Source organism: Phytophthora sojae (assembly GCF_000149755.1).
Source record: "Phytophthora sojae unplaced genomic scaffold PHYSOscaffold_3, whole genome shotgun sequence".
Lineage (NCBI taxonomy): Eukaryota > Oomycota > Peronosporomycetes > Peronosporales > Peronosporaceae > Phytophthora > Phytophthora sojae.
Window position 1 is genome coordinate 25,316 of NW_009258117.1, and position 13,982 is coordinate 39,297.

General features: G+C 60.6%; 1 protein-coding gene and 16 non-coding genes across 17 annotated transcripts; 16 read left to right on the forward strand and 1 right to left on the reverse strand.

Annotated features, from left to right (window-relative positions):
- Positions 1-3,877: 3,877 nt before the first annotated feature.
- PHYSODRAFT_327388 (hypothetical protein) lies at positions 3,878-4,976 on the reverse strand (the record flags this gene model as incomplete). Its single annotated transcript, XM_009523487.1, has 3 exons — positions 3,878-3,949; positions 3,990-4,528; positions 4,601-4,976. 3 exons carry the CDS (start codon positions 4,974-4,976, stop codon positions 3,878-3,880), a joined length of 987 nt encoding a protein of 328 aa, XP_009521782.1.
- A 2,470-nt stretch (positions 4,977-7,446) lies between these two features.
- Positions 7,447-7,527, forward strand: PHYSODRAFT_t640. The gene has a single exon. It is a non-coding gene; the product is annotated as a tRNA-Ser (tRNA).
- A 324-nt stretch (positions 7,528-7,851) lies between these two features.
- PHYSODRAFT_t641 lies at positions 7,852-7,932 on the forward strand. The gene has a single exon. It is a non-coding gene; the product is annotated as a tRNA-Ser (tRNA).
- Positions 7,933-8,256: 324 nt separating this feature from the next.
- PHYSODRAFT_t642 lies at positions 8,257-8,337 on the forward strand. Its single transcript has one exon. It is a non-coding gene; the product is annotated as a tRNA-Ser (tRNA).
- A 324-nt stretch (positions 8,338-8,661) lies between these two features.
- PHYSODRAFT_t643 lies at positions 8,662-8,742 on the forward strand. Its single transcript has one exon. It is a non-coding gene; the product is annotated as a tRNA-Ser (tRNA).
- A 324-nt stretch (positions 8,743-9,066) lies between these two features.
- Positions 9,067-9,147, forward strand: PHYSODRAFT_t644. Its single transcript has one exon. It is a non-coding gene; the product is annotated as a tRNA-Ser (tRNA).
- A 324-nt stretch (positions 9,148-9,471) lies between these two features.
- On the forward strand, positions 9,472-9,552 carry PHYSODRAFT_t645. The gene has a single exon. It is a non-coding gene; the product is annotated as a tRNA-Ser (tRNA).
- Positions 9,553-9,876: 324 nt separating this feature from the next.
- Positions 9,877-9,957, forward strand: PHYSODRAFT_t646. Its single transcript has one exon. It is a non-coding gene; the product is annotated as a tRNA-Ser (tRNA).
- A 324-nt stretch (positions 9,958-10,281) lies between these two features.
- Positions 10,282-10,362, forward strand: PHYSODRAFT_t647. The gene has a single exon. It is a non-coding gene; the product is annotated as a tRNA-Ser (tRNA).
- A 324-nt stretch (positions 10,363-10,686) lies between these two features.
- On the forward strand, positions 10,687-10,767 carry PHYSODRAFT_t648. Its single transcript has one exon. It is a non-coding gene; the product is annotated as a tRNA-Ser (tRNA).
- A 324-nt stretch (positions 10,768-11,091) lies between these two features.
- On the forward strand, positions 11,092-11,172 carry PHYSODRAFT_t649. The gene has a single exon. It is a non-coding gene; the product is annotated as a tRNA-Ser (tRNA).
- A 324-nt stretch (positions 11,173-11,496) lies between these two features.
- PHYSODRAFT_t650 lies at positions 11,497-11,577 on the forward strand. The gene has a single exon. It is a non-coding gene; the product is annotated as a tRNA-Ser (tRNA).
- A 324-nt stretch (positions 11,578-11,901) lies between these two features.
- On the forward strand, positions 11,902-11,982 carry PHYSODRAFT_t651. Its single transcript has one exon. It is a non-coding gene; the product is annotated as a tRNA-Ser (tRNA).
- Positions 11,983-12,306: 324 nt separating this feature from the next.
- On the forward strand, positions 12,307-12,387 carry PHYSODRAFT_t652. Its single transcript has one exon. It is a non-coding gene; the product is annotated as a tRNA-Ser (tRNA).
- A 324-nt stretch (positions 12,388-12,711) lies between these two features.
- Positions 12,712-12,792, forward strand: PHYSODRAFT_t653. The gene has a single exon. It is a non-coding gene; the product is annotated as a tRNA-Ser (tRNA).
- Positions 12,793-13,116: 324 nt separating this feature from the next.
- Positions 13,117-13,197, forward strand: PHYSODRAFT_t654. The gene has a single exon. It is a non-coding gene; the product is annotated as a tRNA-Ser (tRNA).
- A 324-nt stretch (positions 13,198-13,521) lies between these two features.
- PHYSODRAFT_t655 lies at positions 13,522-13,602 on the forward strand. Its single transcript has one exon. It is a non-coding gene; the product is annotated as a tRNA-Ser (tRNA).
- Positions 13,603-13,982: the final 380 nt, after the last annotated feature.

The following is a 13,982-nucleotide window of genomic DNA, read 5'->3' on the forward strand; positions in this document are numbered from 1 at the left end:
TCCACGGCTGGGCCTGGACGAGGTCAAGAACCAAGCGGAGCCGGGCTCCGCAAAACAAGAAGACGGCGCATGCGAAGGTCGCTACGCAAGTCTCGGCCTGGGGCCGAGACGCTACAAGGAATGTCTGCCGGGCAGACGGAGGCTGAGAAGCCGGACGTTGAGACGTTGAACGTCTTGACGCGTACCTGTGCCGGGTTCCGGTACAGAGAGATGACTCTCGCTAACCCTCCGACGCAAGCGTCGGAGTTGACTTCGCTTCCAGTCATGAGCTGGAAGCGCTTCGCGCGTGACTTGCACGATGGACGCATCGAGCAAATATGCATTCTCTCGGACGCCGAGAGAACGAAGAGCGAGAATGAAGAACTGAGGCAGTACTTCATGGAGACCACCACTGAGAGCGAGGACACTCTCAGTGCGAAGACGAAGAAGGAGCGCTTTGAAGAGCAGAGCTGGGACTCGTTGAAAACGAGTCCCTACTACGAGATCTTACGGGAGTACGCGGACGTACTTCCGGAAGAGATTCCTGCGGAGCTTCCGCAGGATAAGGGCATCCAGCACGAGATTGATCTCGTGCCGGGGACGAAGTACTGTTCACGCGGCAGTGGCCACTGCCGCGAGAGCAGGTCAAGGCGATCGACGACTTCTTTGAGAGTCGCCGCAAAGCTGGACAAGTGCGGGAATCGAAGTCCCCGCACAGTGCTCCGACGTTCTGTGTCAAGAAGCCACAGGGCGGCTGGCACATCGTTCATGCGTACAACAAGCTGAACGATGCGACGATACCGGCGCAGACACCGATACCGCGAAAAGATGTAATCATCGATTCTATGGCCGGGAGCACTATCTACAGTGCTCTTGATCTGCGCGATGGATTCTATCAGATCCTCATGCGTGAGAGCGATATCCCTCTCACGGCTGTGAGCACGCCGAGCGGCATGCTCTGGGAGTGGCTAGTGATGCCGCAGGGTCTGAAGAACGCCCCTGCGACCTTCAACAGGTGCGTGACGCACTTGTTGCGCTCGGTGCGCGACTTCGCACCGAGCTACATCGACGATGTGTTCGTCCACAGCCGAGCTGCGGACGGGATGAGCGACGTTGAGATGCACAAGGTGCATCTCCGGAAGCTGCTTGCGCTCATGCGCAAGCACAAGCTCTATGCGTACCTGAAGAAATGCATCTTCGGGGCGAGCGAGATACCCGTGCTCGGGTGTCTCGTTGGGAAGAACGGTGTCCGCCCTGACCCTGAGAAGGTCAGAGTGATCAATGAGTGGCCGACGCCGTCGAACGTCAAGGAACTGCGGCAGTTCCTTGGCTTGGCCACGTACTTGTGCAAGTACGTGAAGGACTACGCGGGCATGATACGCCCGCTGTCACAGCTCCTGAAGAAGGACGTCGAGTGGATTTGGACTGCTGAGAGTCAGCAGGCCTTCGATGCAGTCAAGCAGGGCTTGACTGAGGCGCCGATCTTGGCGGTAGCCGACCAAGATTGCCCATTCCACGTAGTGTGTGACGCATCCGACTTCGCAATCGGATGTGCGTTGATGCAGCACGATCACGAGGGTCGTGATCGTGTCGTCTACCACCAATCGCGTCAGCTGAAGCCAGCTGAGCGCAACTACCCGGTACATGACAAGGAGCTCCTTGCCATGAAGTACGCACTCGCGAAGTTCCGAGTGTATCTACTCGGAAGCAAACCGTTCGTGGTCTATACGGACCACGCGTCGCAGCGGACGGCTGTGAAGCCGCCGCACATCTCGCAACGGATGGCGAGATGGCTCTCATTCTTCGCAGAGTATAACTTCCGGGTTGAGTACAAACCCGGAAGACTCAATGTGGTGGCCGACGCGCTCTCGCGTCGACCTGACTACGCCACGACTGATGCCGACGTCAATGCCATTGACGCCATGCGATCGAGCACCCCAACGTCGTCACTGTTGGACGACGTGAAGGTCGCGTCCGTGCACGACGCAGACGCGAAGCTCTTGCTGGCCTATGGCTCAGCGCCTTCTGACAAAGCTCGTCAGAAGCTGCCGAAGCATCTTCGTGCTCGTGCACACCGTTACCGGGTGCACGACGGGTTATTACTCTACAGTGCAGTCGACGACAACGCGGTCCGCGTTGTCGTGCCCAATGGCCACGACCTGCGACTCAGGATCATGTATGAGTATCACGATGCACCGACTGCGGGGCATCCGGGCCGTGAGAAGACATACCTTCTTCTCACGCGAGACTTCTACTGGGCCCACCAGTACAAATGGGTGCGCAAGTACGTCCGTGCTTGCGAGGTTTGTCAACGTGTGAAGCCTGCGCCTTTCGCGCAGGCTCCCTTGCAGTCACTACCAACTCCACGAGAGTGTTGGCAGTCCATGTCTTGGACTTCGTGTTCGGTCTTCCCCCGGACAGTCAGGGGAACACGGGCGTTGTGGTCTTTGTTGGCCGCTTCAGCAGGATGGTACATCTTGCTGCGGTACCCGCTGAAGTGACTGCGAAGCAGACCGCACGTCTGTTCGTCGACATGGTGTTTAAACATCATGGCATGCCGATCGACATTGTGTCGGATCGAGACCCGCGCTTCACTGCGCACCTTTGGCAAGAAGTGTTTACACTTCTTGGGAGTCAACTTTCGATGTCGACTGCGGACCATCTGCAGACGGACGGGCAGACCAAGCGCGTGAACCGCGTTCTCATATACGTGCTTAAGAGCTACGCTCACTCGTTCCAACACTGGAGCGAGTGCCTGCCGATGGCGGAGTTCGCCATCAACAACTCGGTGCATGCCTCGACCGGGCATACACCATTCTACGTGAATGCCATCAGGCATCCACGCCTCCCGAGTCTCCTCGGGATGGTTGCTCCTTCCTTAAGTGGGGGAGGATCTCCGACTGCAACGCAGCAGCCGCAGAATGCCGCTGACAGTTGCACAGTGTCAGCCGCAACGACACGAAGTAAAGCCAAGAACCGCGCGTCTGAGCAGGGCACAGACGCCGACAAGCGCATAAAGAACGTGTCTGTGCGGGGCACAGACACCAACAAGAAGAAGAAGAACGTGTCTGTGCAGGGCACAGACACCACGAAGACAAACGCAGAGGCAGGGCCTACTGCTGGAAGCGAGCTGAACGAGTTCAGCTCGGACGCAATTCACTTCGTGCAGCGCAGACAAGCCGTCATTCGGTTTGTCCAAGACACTATTGCAGCTTCTGTTGATCGACAGAAGCTGAACGCAGACAACGTTGGCAGGGGCAACACAAATGAATTCAAGAAGGGTTCATTGGTTTTGTTAGCTACTCAAAACCTGCCTAAACATGCAGTTTCCGACTTCGGGGCGAGCAAGCTCGCTCCGCGCTTCATCGGGCCGTTCACTGTGTTGGCACGGCACGGCAACGCCTGCACACTGGACATACCGTCTTGTATGCGCCTCCATCCGACGTTCTACGTCGGACGGCTGAAGCCATACTTGCAGCACGAGCTACCTAGCTCGGCTGAACCACAGAAGACTCAGCGGAAGCCGTCATCCTCTCCAGCGCGAAGTCGCGCTGGAGCAGCGGGTCGAGCTAATGGTCCAGCTAATGGTCCAGCTCGGCCGGAACGATCGAGGCGGCCTGAGAGGCCGCCGCAACCTGAGGATACTTCAGAGCGCCGAACCCAGCGCTCTGGAACTACTCCACGACCGGAACTCGGTCGTGGGGAGACGTGAGATCAGGGTCAACACCAAGTTGACCACACACGAGGCGTGTTTCCACCACCACCGCCGCCAATTCGTGACGCACACGGCTCAACTCGATGGATAGTTGAGCGGGTTGTTGGTCACAGTATCCCGAGAACGAACAGGCAACCGGTTCGTTTTCGTATCCGTTGGAGAGGATTCCCTCCCAGCCAAGATTCATGGGAGCCGCGGAACGTCTTGCTCGAAGACGTCCCGGAAATGGTGAGGGCGTACGAAGCTCACCACACACTGCCGACGCGAAGGTAGTGCGAGCGCTGTGGTCACCTACAGCGCCCGAGGTCCCACGATCGTCGCGTTCCTCACGTGCCAAGAACTTGGCACGGAGATCCTTGAGACTCGCAGGTACACGAATCGTCGTGTTCCCGTTTAGGTCGCGGTCGCTCAAGCGCGCCGCACCCGGAAGACACAACGTGCACTGTTGGCCTTCGGGCACAGCGCATGGAATACCAGCGTCCACAGAAGATCTGTGGAGCTGCTCCAACCTCCCGCGCGTCGAGAATGTCTCGAAGCGTTCACGGGCATGCTTAACCCGCTCGTGGTAAGCAGCCGGTTTCTTGTTGAAGTTCTCAACAAAAGCATTCCGACTTTGACAAAGTGCCTGCCACTCAGGCACTTTGCTGCGAGAAGAGGTCTTCTTGCTGGAGAAGTACCGGAGCTCGTGGAAGAGCCCGATGTAATAATCGCGCCTTTGATTCGTTAACGGATCAAAGTGCTGCTCCTCCGCCACAGCATCGTCGTGGATGCCGCTGCATACGTACAGCGGGATTTCGTTTGGAGGCACGGTGTTGCCCACACGGTCTGCGATCTCTGACGCGGACGGCATCCACGGATCGCGCGCTGCTCAGGCAGCGCGCGGAGAACTTGAAGACGCCACCTCACGCGGGGAGCTTAAAGCCCCAGCAGCAGAGAGCGGAGTGTCGCTCTCGCCGCGCGAACGCTTCGAGCTCGAAGCGTCCGAGTCGTATCCTTCACGAGGGCGTCTCGACCCGGCATGCGGGTCGAAACTATCGCTGTCGATAGACTCCTTGCGCTTGCTAGAAGAGGCCTCGCCCTCTTCCATCTCCACGTCGTCGTCTTCGTAGTCAACGGCGTCGTTGACTACAGAGGAACCTTCGAGGACAATCTCCGACTGGGTTGTCCCCGACGCGGCCTTTGCAGCGAGCGCATCGCGCTTTGCCTGCTGGCGCTCATGGTACTGAGCAACAGAGAGGTTACCCTCTGTTGCGGCGGCGGTCTTCTTCTGCGGCGAGCTCATTGCGGAATGAGCTCGAGTTTTCTTTCTCCCAACGTGAAGAATTGACGAATGGTCAATTTCCTGATTGACGTGCCGTTGAGGGGGGATGGTGTAACAGGGTTACACGCACAAGTGGCTACAGTCACTTGTAACTCTAACAGATACGACGTCTGTTAGAGGTTCGAAAGACTTTCTCGACCTTGGTGTAGACACACCAAAGGCTACATACATTTACGACCACCACGACGGGTGGTCCATAGAGACTTAGGATTCCTATTGGCTGAGAACAGCATCTCTTTGCCAATGAGCGACATGCATAGCATTGGAATTCTGCTTAGAGGAAGTCAGAAACATAAAACAAAATAGCAGTTCTCATCTTTTACCAAAACACGCTACTTGGAGTCTTTATCTTGTTTAAAGTATACTCGTGGATCTCGAGTATACTTAACTCAAGTAAAAGAAACCTACGCTTCCTCATACACGTGCGCATACGTGTAAGCCGTAGTAGTGAGCCAAGGTAGGCCCATTACAACTCCATTCACAAGTGTATAGAGCTGCTCGCTCTCGCGTGGAGCCTCACCGCTCGACACGCCCTTCTCGACTCGTGAGATCGCAGACGCCTTGCGTGTCGCAGTCAGCGCTTTGCGGCGCTGCCTCCTCTTCATGGAAACCGTCCGCCCTGAAGAGCCCCGTGATTTCGCGTGCGTCTTGACGCCAGGTGTCACCACCTCGTTCAGCTCCAGGGGAGCTCCAGTGTCTTTACCGACACTCAGCGAAGAGCTGCACGATCCGCAGCCTCCACTCAGTGGATTACGTGCCACCCCATGATCTTCATCCGAGCAAAGCCCCTTGTTCTTCGGCATCGTGCCGACCGCGCCGTCGCTGGTACGCAGTAGGGCGTCGCCCTCAGACGCACGCCCGCTAAGCGGAATTAGTGCCGCTCCACATCCATTATCCGGGCAACGCCCATCTTCACTCGACTTCCTGTCGACCGCGCCTTCACCGGCACGCAGCAGGGCGTCGCCCTCAGACGCACGCCCGCTCAGCGGAATTAGTGCCGCTCCACATCCTTCAACAGCCGGGCCACGCCCATGACTCCTCGGCTTCATGCCGACCTTGTCTTCACTTGAATACAGCAGGGCGCGCACACCCGCTCCGCGGAATTCGTGCCGCTCCACCTGCCGTCCGCGAGCCACGCTCGGAACGCTCGTTCTCGACACACTCAGTGTCCACCAACTCGGAAACTCCGATGTCCAGCACATTGACCGACTCGGTCCAGTGCTCGCGCCAGAAGCGCTTCTGCTTACTAGCAGAGGTGGGTTCATGACTCGCCAATGCTCCGCCAGGAGAGAAGTGCGTAGCGCCAAGGGTCTTCGACCTCCAATCAATCCAATGCTCGTGGCGTTCCAGCCACGCCATACCAAGGATGAGATCATATCTCGAATCGAGGTCTATGACCAAACAGCGTTCCACGCTATCAAAATCCAAAACCTTCACGCCCAGGTCCACATGGACCTTAGGCACCGTGACACGAGTGCCCGTCGCGAGACGAACAGTGACGATGTCACTCCCGCGCGCTACCAGCGCCTCAGCATAAAGCTGACTTCCGTCCATCGTAGAACGCCGGGCGTAGTTACCCGACGCTCCCGAATCGATCAAAATCGTCCATGGCTTCGTGAAGCCCTTCACCCAAGCTTGGACAACTAGCAAGCCCGGCTTGCATACACGTTCCGTGTTAGAGAGCCGTACTCTCTTCGGGGCTAAGTCCTGTCGACCTCCACCTCGCCGAGGCTCAATAGAGCTTAGTTCTTCCCCAGTAGGCCGCCCGCGCCTACTGGGACTTCTCGTTTCCCCGAGACAAACCAGAGCCCTGGCTCGAACTCGAAGAGCGGCTTGACGAAGCCTGGCGCTGATGGCGCAGCGGACACCCAGCACGAAGGTGACGGATGTCACCACAGATGAAGCATCTACAGATACCGCAACGCTGCTCAGCAACACGAAGCCCGGCTTCTTCGTCTTCAGCATAGCTGAGGTCCATGGGTTCCGGACTACTCGACACGCTAGCGTGAGACGCATTCCACCCAAGTCTCGACGACTTAAAGTTTTAAGGCGATAGACTCGAAATCTATTGGGGTAACCCGCGTGAGTTCAAGTCTCACAGCTGTCGATCTCTTTATGTCCGCGCCACCTGCTGCTCGTTCCCATCGCTTTTACGTCGTCTGGAGGCCGGCGCGGTGTCCGGGCGGCTGTCGCGGACTCCGGCCAGTCGTATGGGCGCGTCGGTGGGCGAAGCAAAAGCGTGGGAGCGGTGCAGAGTTGTGGTGCTGCCAGGGCGTCCAGGCGGCGTGGCCGGAGGATCGTGTGCGCTGGCCGCGTAGCCAAGAGGAGTGCGGTGCTGGTACAGCTTGCGGCGGCTGCGTTGGAGGCGTGGTTTGTGTGCTGTGGCGTGTTTAAGTTTGCGGCGCGGTGAGGGTGGTGTCGTGGATGCTAGGACAGCTTGGCCGAGCGGTTAAGGCGATAGACTCGAAATCTATTGGGGTAACCCGCGTGAGTTCAAGTCTCACAGCTGTCGATCTCTTTATGTCCGCGCCACCTGCTGCTCGTTCCCATCGCTTTTACGCCGTCTGGAGGCTGGCGCGGTGTCCGGGCGGCTGTCGCGGACTCCGGCCAGTCGTATGGGCGCGTCGGTGGGCGAAGCAAAAGCGTGGGAGCGGTGCAGAGTTGTGGGGCTGCCAGGGCGTCCAGGCGGCGTGGCCGGAGGATCGTGTGCGCTGGCCGCGTAGCCAAGAGGAGTGCGGTGCTGGTACAGCTTGCGGCGGCTGCGTTGGAGGCGTGGTTTGTGTGCTATGGCGTGTTTAAGTTTGCGGCGCGGTGAGGGTGGTGTCGTGGATGCTAGGACAGCTTGGCCGAGCGGTTAAGGCGATAGACTCGAAATCTATTGGGGTAACCCGCGTGAGTTCAAGTCTCACAGCTGTCGATCTCTTTATGTCCGCGCCACCTGCTGCTCGTTCCCATCGCTTTTACGCCGTCTGGAGGCTGGCGCGGTGTCCGGGCGGCTGTCGCGGACTCCGGCCAGTCGTATGGGCGCGTCGGTGGGCGAAGCAAAAGCGTGGGAGCGGTGCAGAGTTGTGGGGCTGCCAGGGCGTCCAGGCGGCGTGGCCGGAGGATCGTGTGCGCTGGCCGCGTAGCCAAGAGGAGTGCGGTGCTGGTACAGCTTGCGGCGGCTGCGTTGGAGGCGTGGTTTGTGTGCTGTGGCGTGTTTAAGTTTGCGGCGCGGTGAGGGTGGTGTCGTGGATGCTAGGACAGCTTGGCCGAGCGGTTAAGGCGATAGACTCGAAATCTATTGGGGTAACCCGCGTGAGTTCAAGTCTCACAGCTGTCGATCTCTTTATGTCCGCGCCACCTGCTGCTCGTTCCCATCGCTTTTACGCCGTCTGGAGGCTGGCGCGGTGTCCGGGCGGCTGTCGCGGACTCCGGCCAGTCGTATGGGCGCGTCGGTGGGCGAAGCAAAAGCGTGGGAGCGGTGCAGAGTTGTGGGGCTGCCAGGGCGTCCAGGCGGCGTGGCCGGAGGATCGTGTGCGCTGGCCGCGTAGCCAAGAGGAGTGCGGTGCTGGTACAGCTTGCGGCGGCTGCGTTGGAGGCGTGGTTTGTGTGCTATGGCGTGTTTAAGTTTGCGGCGCGGTGAGGGTGGTGTCGTGGATGCTAGGACAGCTTGGCCGAGCGGTTAAGGCGATAGACTCGAAATCTATTGGGGTAACCCGCGTGAGTTCAAGTCTCACAGCTGTCGATCTCTTTATGTCCGCGCCACCTGCTGCTCGTTCCCATCGCTTTTACGCCGTCTGGAGGCTGGCGCGGTGTCCGGGCGGCTGTCGCGGACTCCGGCCAGTCGTATGGGCGCGTCGGTGGGCGAAGCAAAAGCGTGGGAGCGGTGCAGAGTTGTGGGGCTGCCAGGGCGTCCAGGCGGCGTGGCCGGAGGATCGTGTGCGCTGGCCGCGTAGCCAAGAGGAGTGCGGTGCTGGTACAGCTTGCGGCGGCTGCGTTGGAGGCGTGGTTTGTGTGCTGTGGCGTGTTTAAGTTTGCGGCGCGGTGAGGGTGGTGTCGTGGATGCTAGGACAGCTTGGCCGAGCGGTTAAGGCGATAGACTCGAAATCTATTGGGGTAACCCGCGTGAGTTCAAGTCTCACAGCTGTCGATCTCTTTATGTCCGCGCCACCTGCTGCTCGTTCCCATCGCTTTTACGCCGTCTGGAGGCTGGCGCGGTGTCCGGGCGGCTGTCGCGGACTCCGGCCAGTCGTATGGGCGCGTCGGTGGGCGAAGCAAAAGCGTGGGAGCGGTGCAGAGTTGTGGGGCTGCCAGGGCGTCCAGGCGGCGTGGCCGGAGGATCGTGTGCGCTGGCCGCGTAGCCAAGAGGAGTGCGGTGCTGGTACAGCTTGCGGCGGCTGCGTTGGAGGCGTGGTTTGTGTGCTGTGGCGTGTTTAAGTTTGCGGCGCGGTGAGGGTGGTGTCGTGGATGCTAGGACAGCTTGGCCGAGCGGTTAAGGCGATAGACTCGAAATCTATTGGGGTAACCCGCGTGAGTTCAAGTCTCACAGCTGTCGATCTCTTTATGTCCGCGCCACCTGCTGCTCGTTCCCATCGCTTTTACGCCGTCTGGAGGCCGGCGCGGTGTCCGGGCGGCTGTCGCGGACTCCGGCCAGTCGTATGGGCGCGTCGGTGGGCGAAGCAAAAGCGTGGGAGCGGTGCAGAGTTGTGGGGCTGCCAGGGCGTCCAGGCGGCGTGGCCGGAGGATCGTGTGCGCTGGCCGCGTAGCCAAGAGGAGTGCGGTGCTGGTACAGCTTGCGGCGGCTGCGTTGGAGGCGTGGTTTGTGTGCTGTGGCGTGTTTAAGTTTGCGGCGCGGTGAGGGTGGTGTCGTGGATGCTAGGACAGCTTGGCCGAGCGGTTAAGGCGATAGACTCGAAATCTATTGGGGTAACCCGCGTGAGTTCAAGTCTCACAGCTGTCGATCTCTTTATGTCCGCGCCACCTGCTGCTCGTTCCCATCGCTTTTACGCCGTCTGGAGGCTGGCGCGGTGTCCGGGCGGCTGTCGCGGACTCCGGCCAGTCGTATGGGCGCGTCGGTGGGCGAAGCAAAAGCGTGGGAGCGGTGCAGAGTTGTGGGGCTGCCAGGGCGTCCAGGCGGCGTGGCCGGAGGATCGTGTGCGCTGGCCGCGTAGCCAAGAGGAGTGCGGTGCTGGTACAGCTTGCGGCGGCTGCGTTGGAGGCGTGGTTTGTGTGCTGTGGCGTGTTTAAGTTTGCGGCGCGGTGAGGGTGGTGTCGTGGATGCTAGGACAGCTTGGCCGAGCGGTTAAGGCGATAGACTCGAAATCTATTGGGGTAACCCGCGTGAGTTCAAGTCTCACAGCTGTCGATCTCTTTATGTCCGCGCCACCTGCTGCTCGTTCCCATCGCTTTTACGCCGTCTGGAGGCCGGCGCGGTGTCCGGGCGGCTGTCGCGGACTCCGGCCAGTCGTATGGGCGCGTCGGTGGGCGAAGCAAAAGCGTGGGAGCGGTGCAGAGTTGTGGTGCTGCCAGGGCGTCCAGGCGGCGTGGCCGGAGGATCGTGTGCGCTGGCCGCGTAGCCAAGAGGAGTGCGGTGCTGGTACAGCTTGCGGCGGCTGCGTTGGAGGCGTGGTTTGTGTGCTGTGGCGTGTTTAAGTTTGCGGCACGGTGAGGGTGGTGTCGTGGATGCTAGGACAGCTTGGCCGAGCGGTTAAGGCGATAGACTCGAAATCTATTGGGGTAACCCGCGTGAGTTCAAGTCTCACAGCTGTCGATCTCTTTATGTCCGCGCCACCTGCTGCTCGTTCCCATCGCTTTTACGCCGTCTGGAGGCCGGCGCGGTGTCCGGGCGGCTGTCGCGGACTCCGGCCAGTCGTATGGGCGCGTCGGTGGGCGAAGCAAAAGCGTGGGAGCGGTGCAGAGTTGTGGTGCTGCCAGGGCGTCCAGGCGGCGTGGCCGGAGGATCGTGTGCGCTGGCCGCGTAGCCAAGAGGAGTGCGGTGCTGGTACAGCTTGCGGCGGCTGCGTTGGAGGCGTGGTTTGTGTGCTGTGGCGTGTTTAAGTTTGCGGCGCGGTGAGGGTGGTGTCGTGGATGCTAGGACAGCTTGGCCGAGCGGTTAAGGCGATAGACTCGAAATCTATTGGGGTAACCCGCGTGAGTTCAAGTCTCACAGCTGTCGATCTCTTTATGTCCGCGCCACCTGCTGCTCGTTCCCATCGCTTTTACGCCGTCTGGAGGCCGGCGCGGTGTCCGGGCGGCTGTCGCGGACTCCGGCCAGTCGTATGGGCGCGTCGGTGGGCGAAGCAAAAGCGTGGGAGCGGTGCAGAGTTGTGGTGCTGCCAGGGCGTCCAGGCGGCGTGGCCGGAGGATCGTGTGCGCTGGCCGCGTAGCCAAGAGGAGTGCGGTGCTGGTACAGCTTGCGGCGGCTGCGTTGGAGGCGTGGTTTGTGTGCTGTGGCGTGTTTAAGTTTGCGGCGCGGTGAGGGTGGTGTCGTGGATGCTAGGACAGCTTGGCCGAGCGGTTAAGGCGATAGACTCGAAATCTATTGGGGTAACCCGCGTGAGTTCAAGTCTCACAGCTGTCGATCTCTTTATGTCCGCGCCACCTGCTGCTCGTTCCCATCGCTTTTACGCCGTCTGGAGGCCGGCGCGGTGTCCGGGCGGCTGTCGCGGACTCCGGCCAGTCGTATGGGCGCGTCGGTGGGCGAAGCAAAAGCGTGGGAGCGGTGCAGAGTTGTGGGGCTGCCAGGGCGTCCAGGCGGCGTGGCCGGAGGATCGTGTGCGCTGGCCGCGTAGCCAAGAGGAGTGCGGTGCTGGTACAGCTTGCGGCGGCTGCGTTGGAGGCGTGGTTTGTGTGCTATGGCGTGTTTAAGTTTGCGGCGCGGTGAGGGTGGTGTCGTGGATGCTAGGACAGCTTGGCCGAGCGGTTAAGGCGATAGACTCGAAATCTATTGGGGTAACCCGCGTGAGTTCAAGTCTCACAGCTGTCGATCTCTTTATGTCCGCGCCACCTGCTGCTCGTTCCCATCGCTTTTACGCCGTCTGGAGGCTGGCGCGGTGTCCGGGCGGCTGTCGCGGACTCCGGCCAGTCGTATGGGCGCGTCGGTGGGCGAAGCAAAAGCGTGGGAGCGGTGCAGAGTTGTGGGGCTGCCAGGGCGTCCAGGCGGCGTGGCCGGAGGATCGTGTGCGCTGGCCGCGTAGCCAAGAGGAGTGCGGTGCTGGTACAGCTTGCGGCGGCTGCGTTGGAGGCGTGGTTTGTGTGCTGTGGCGTGTTTAAGTTTGCGGCGCGGTGAGGGTGGTGTCGTGGATGCTAGGACAGCTTGGCCGAGCGGTTAAGGCGATAGACTCGAAATCTATTGGGGTAACCCGCGTGAGTTCAAGTCTCACAGCTGTCGATCTCTTTATGTCCGCGCCACCTGCTGCTCGTTCCCATCGCTTTTACGCCGTCTGGAGGCCGGCGCGGTGTCCGGGCGGCTGTCGCGGACTCCGGCCAGTCGTATGGGCGCGTCGGTGGGCGAAGCAAAAGCGTGGGAGCGGTGCAGAGTTGTGGGGCTGCCAGGGCGTCCAGGCGGCGTGGCCGGAGGATCGTGTGCGCTGGCCGCGTAGCCAAGAGGAGTGCGGTGCTGGTACAGCTTGCGGCGGCTGCGTTGGAGGCGTGGTTTGTGTGCTGTGGCGTGTTTAAGTTTGCGGCGCGGTGAGGGTGGTGTCGTGGATGCTAGGACAGCTTGGCCGAGCGGTTAAGGCGATAGACTCGAAATCTATTGGGGTAACCCGCGTGAGTTCAAGTCTCACAGCTGTCGATCTCTTTATGTCCGCGCCACCTGCTGCTCGTTCCCATCGCTTTTACGCCGTCTGGAGGCCGGCGCGGTGTCCGGGCGGCTGTCGCGGACTCCGGCCAGTCGTATGGGCGCGTCGGTGGGCGAAGCAAAAGCGTGGGAGCGGTGCAGAGTTGTGGTGCTGCCAGGGCGTCCAGGCGGCGTGGCCGGAGGATCGTGTGCGCTGGCCGCGTAGCCAAGAGGAGTGCGGTGCTGGTACAGCTTGCGGCGGCTGCGTTGGAGGCGTGGTTTGTGTGCTGTGGCGTGTTTAAGTTTGCGGCGCGGTGAGGGTGGTGTCGTGGATGCTAGGACAGCTTGGCCGAGCGGTTAAGGCGATAGACTCGAAATCTATTGGGGTAACCCGCGTGAGTTCAAGTCTCACAGCTGTCGATCTCTTTATGTCCGCGCCACCTGCTGCTCGTTCCCATCGCTTTTACGCCGTCTGGAGGCTGGCGCGGTGTCCGGGCGGCTGTCGCGGACTCCGGCCAGTCGTATGGGCGCGTCGGTGGGCGAAGCAAAAGCGTGGGAGCGGTGCAGAGTTGTGGGGCTGCCAGGGCGTCCAGGCGGCGTGGCCGGAGGATCGTGTGCGCTGGCCGCGTAGCCAAGAGGAGTGCGGTGCTGGTACAGCTTGCGGCGGCTGCGTTGGAGGCGTGGTTTGTGTGCTGTGGCGTGTTTAAGTTTGCGGCGCGGTGAGGGTGGTGTCGTGGATGCTAGGACAGCTTGGCCGAGCGGTTAAGGCGATAGACTCGAAATCTATTGGGGTAACCCGCGTGAGTTCAAGTCTCACAGCTGTCGATCTCTTTATGTCCGCGCCACCTGCTGCTCGTTCCCATCGCTTTTACGCCGTCTGGAGGCCGGCGCGGTGTCCGGGCGGCTGTCGCGGACTCCGGCCAGTCGTATGGGCGCGTCGGTGGGCGAAGCAAAAGCGTGGGAGCGGTGCAGAGTTGTGGTGCTGCCAGGGCGTCCAGGCGGCGTGGCCGGAGGATCGTGTGCGCTGGCCGCGTAGCCAAGAGGAGTGCGGTGCTGGTACAGCTTGCGGCGGCTGCGTTGGAGGCGTGGTTTGTGTGCTGTGGCGTGTTTAAGTTTGCGGCACGGTGAGGGTGGTGTCGTGGATGCTAGGACAGCTTGGCCGAGCGGTTAAGGCGATAGACTCGAAATCTATTGGGGTAACCCGC